General features: G+C 39.7%; 1 protein-coding gene across 1 annotated transcript in view; it reads left to right on the plus strand.

The window, feature by feature from the left end:
• The window catches only part of LOC107744833 (low-density lipoprotein receptor-related protein 2-like), a 133,525-nt gene that overhangs the window by 51,608 nt on the left and 79,853 nt on the right, over positions 1–2,064 (plus strand). Inside the window, exons 20-22 of the mRNA XM_016558655.1 lie at positions 524–661; positions 818–1,099; positions 1,511–1,750. Coding sequence (XP_016414141.1) covers positions 524–661; positions 818–1,099; positions 1,511–1,750 — 660 coding nt within the window. The remainder of the gene's footprint in view (positions 1–523; positions 662–817; positions 1,100–1,510; positions 1,751–2,064) is intronic.

Genomic DNA, 2,064 nt, shown 5'->3' on the forward strand with positions numbered 1-2,064 from the left:
TTGTTCTATCTATCTATCTATCTATCTATCTATCTGTCTATTGTTCTATCATTCTGTCAATCATCCTATCCATCTATCGATCTGTTGTTCTATCTATCTATCTATCTATCTATCGTTCTGTCGTTCTGTCTATCATTCTGTCCATCTGTCGTTCTGTTGTTGTGACTGTCTGTCTATCATTGTATCATTCTATATCTGTTGTATCTGTATATCTGTCTACACTGAGATGTGGCTGACTTTTAGAAAGCGGTCTAAATGAAACCCACTGACTGACGAAATGTTAATTTTGCCATTCATTGATGTCTGTCATCATCTCAAAGTCGTCTTAAACATGTTAGTCTCATTGGCCTCTTCTTTGATGATGGATAGTCACGTCTGGTATCTGTGAAATGAAGGTCACTACAACCTCAGTGTAGTTCATCAGTTCGGTGCTGAAAGATAAAAGGGCAGAAGTCAGAGTTCATGGACTGGTATTTCTCAGAGATGGCCTGTTTGATTACATTAATGAAGTTTGCTGGTCCAGGTTATGTGTACTTCACCGACTGGAGGCTGGGTGGAATCGTGAGGGTCCGTAAAACAGACGGAGGGGAGATGATGATCATACGCCGAGGGATCAGCCACATCATGCATGTCAAATCCTTCAACGCTGACTCGCAGATTGGTGAGACTCACTTTCTATTGATTCATTTACTTTACTCATTTCTGCATTGAATGTAATGCCTCCACAAAGGTATTAGGGTTTGTAAAGGCCATTTAATCAAATACAGCAAATGAATCAAACGTGTTTGCAATATAACTCTTTTTTTACTCCCAACAGGATCTAACTTCTGCAACAGGCAAACAAACCCAAATGGAGACTGCAGTCATTTCTGTTTCCCAGCGCCGTACTCCCAGCGAGTGTGTGGCTGTCCATATGGAATGAAGCTGGAAGCGAATCAGCAGACTTGTGTGGACGATCCATCCAATGAGCCACCGACCCTCCAGTGTGGCTCTAACTCCTTCTCGTGCACTAACGGGAAGTGTGTCTCCCAGAGCTACCAATGTGACGGCGTCGATGACTGCCACGACAACAGCGACGAGGCCAACTGCGGCGCTAATAGTAATGTTTTACTTTATATTTCATGCAAATATTCATGTGCTGATAGATAGTAATGAGCAATCGCAAGGACATTATTTTCATTACTTGGGTCACTTTTTCAAAACTCTCTACACAGGTACACTTACCAACTTTCAGCTTGGCACAGCATTAAAAATGCACTAAAACCACCAAAACACTTCATACTAGACAATAAAAATAAATACAACCCAAGCAAATTACATTTGCATCATGCAGTTACATCGTATCATGTATGCTCAGAGAATCAAAACCCATGATCATGGCATTGCTAGTGCCATGCTCTACTCTTTGAGTTAAAATAATGCATGCATTTCTATGAGATTTTTTAAAGTCTTTTCCCACTTACCATGAAAATAAGCATGTTCATTTTTTCCTCACTCTGCTGGCTCACAGATAACACATGCTCGCCCATTGCCTTCACCTGTGCCAATCAGCGCTGTGTGCCCAGAAGCTGGCACTGCGACGGACACAATGACTGTTTTGATGGCAGTGATGAGAGGGACTGTCCCACCCAGACCCCTGGCACTTGCCAGGCCGACCAGTTCAGCTGTGCCAACCATCACTGCATCCCCCGCACATGGCTCTGTGACACCGACAATGACTGCGGAGACGGATCTGATGAGAACAACTGCGGTGAGACATAGGGATATTATAGTTAACTAAAACTAAAACCATTAAAAACATTTTCGTAATTTGAAATCAATTTAAATATAAAAATGTTACAACAGCTACAACATTTTTCATTCTCGTTTTGTTTTGTAACTTGAAGTACTAAAATAACTAACACTAAATAAATTAAAATTAATAAATAACTAAAAATAAAAACTATATTTAAATTTAAGTTAAAACCGTAAAAAATACGGTAGCAACGTTTTAGGTTTTACGGTTTTAACTTAAATTTACAGTTAAATACCGTAATTTCATTAACTGATATAATGTTAATTAAT

This window comes from Sinocyclocheilus rhinocerous, unplaced genomic scaffold (assembly GCF_001515625.1).
Source record: "Sinocyclocheilus rhinocerous isolate Xijiao unplaced genomic scaffold, SAMN03320098_v1.1 scaffold528, whole genome shotgun sequence".
NCBI lineage: Eukaryota > Metazoa > Chordata > Actinopteri > Cypriniformes > Cyprinidae > Sinocyclocheilus > Sinocyclocheilus rhinocerous.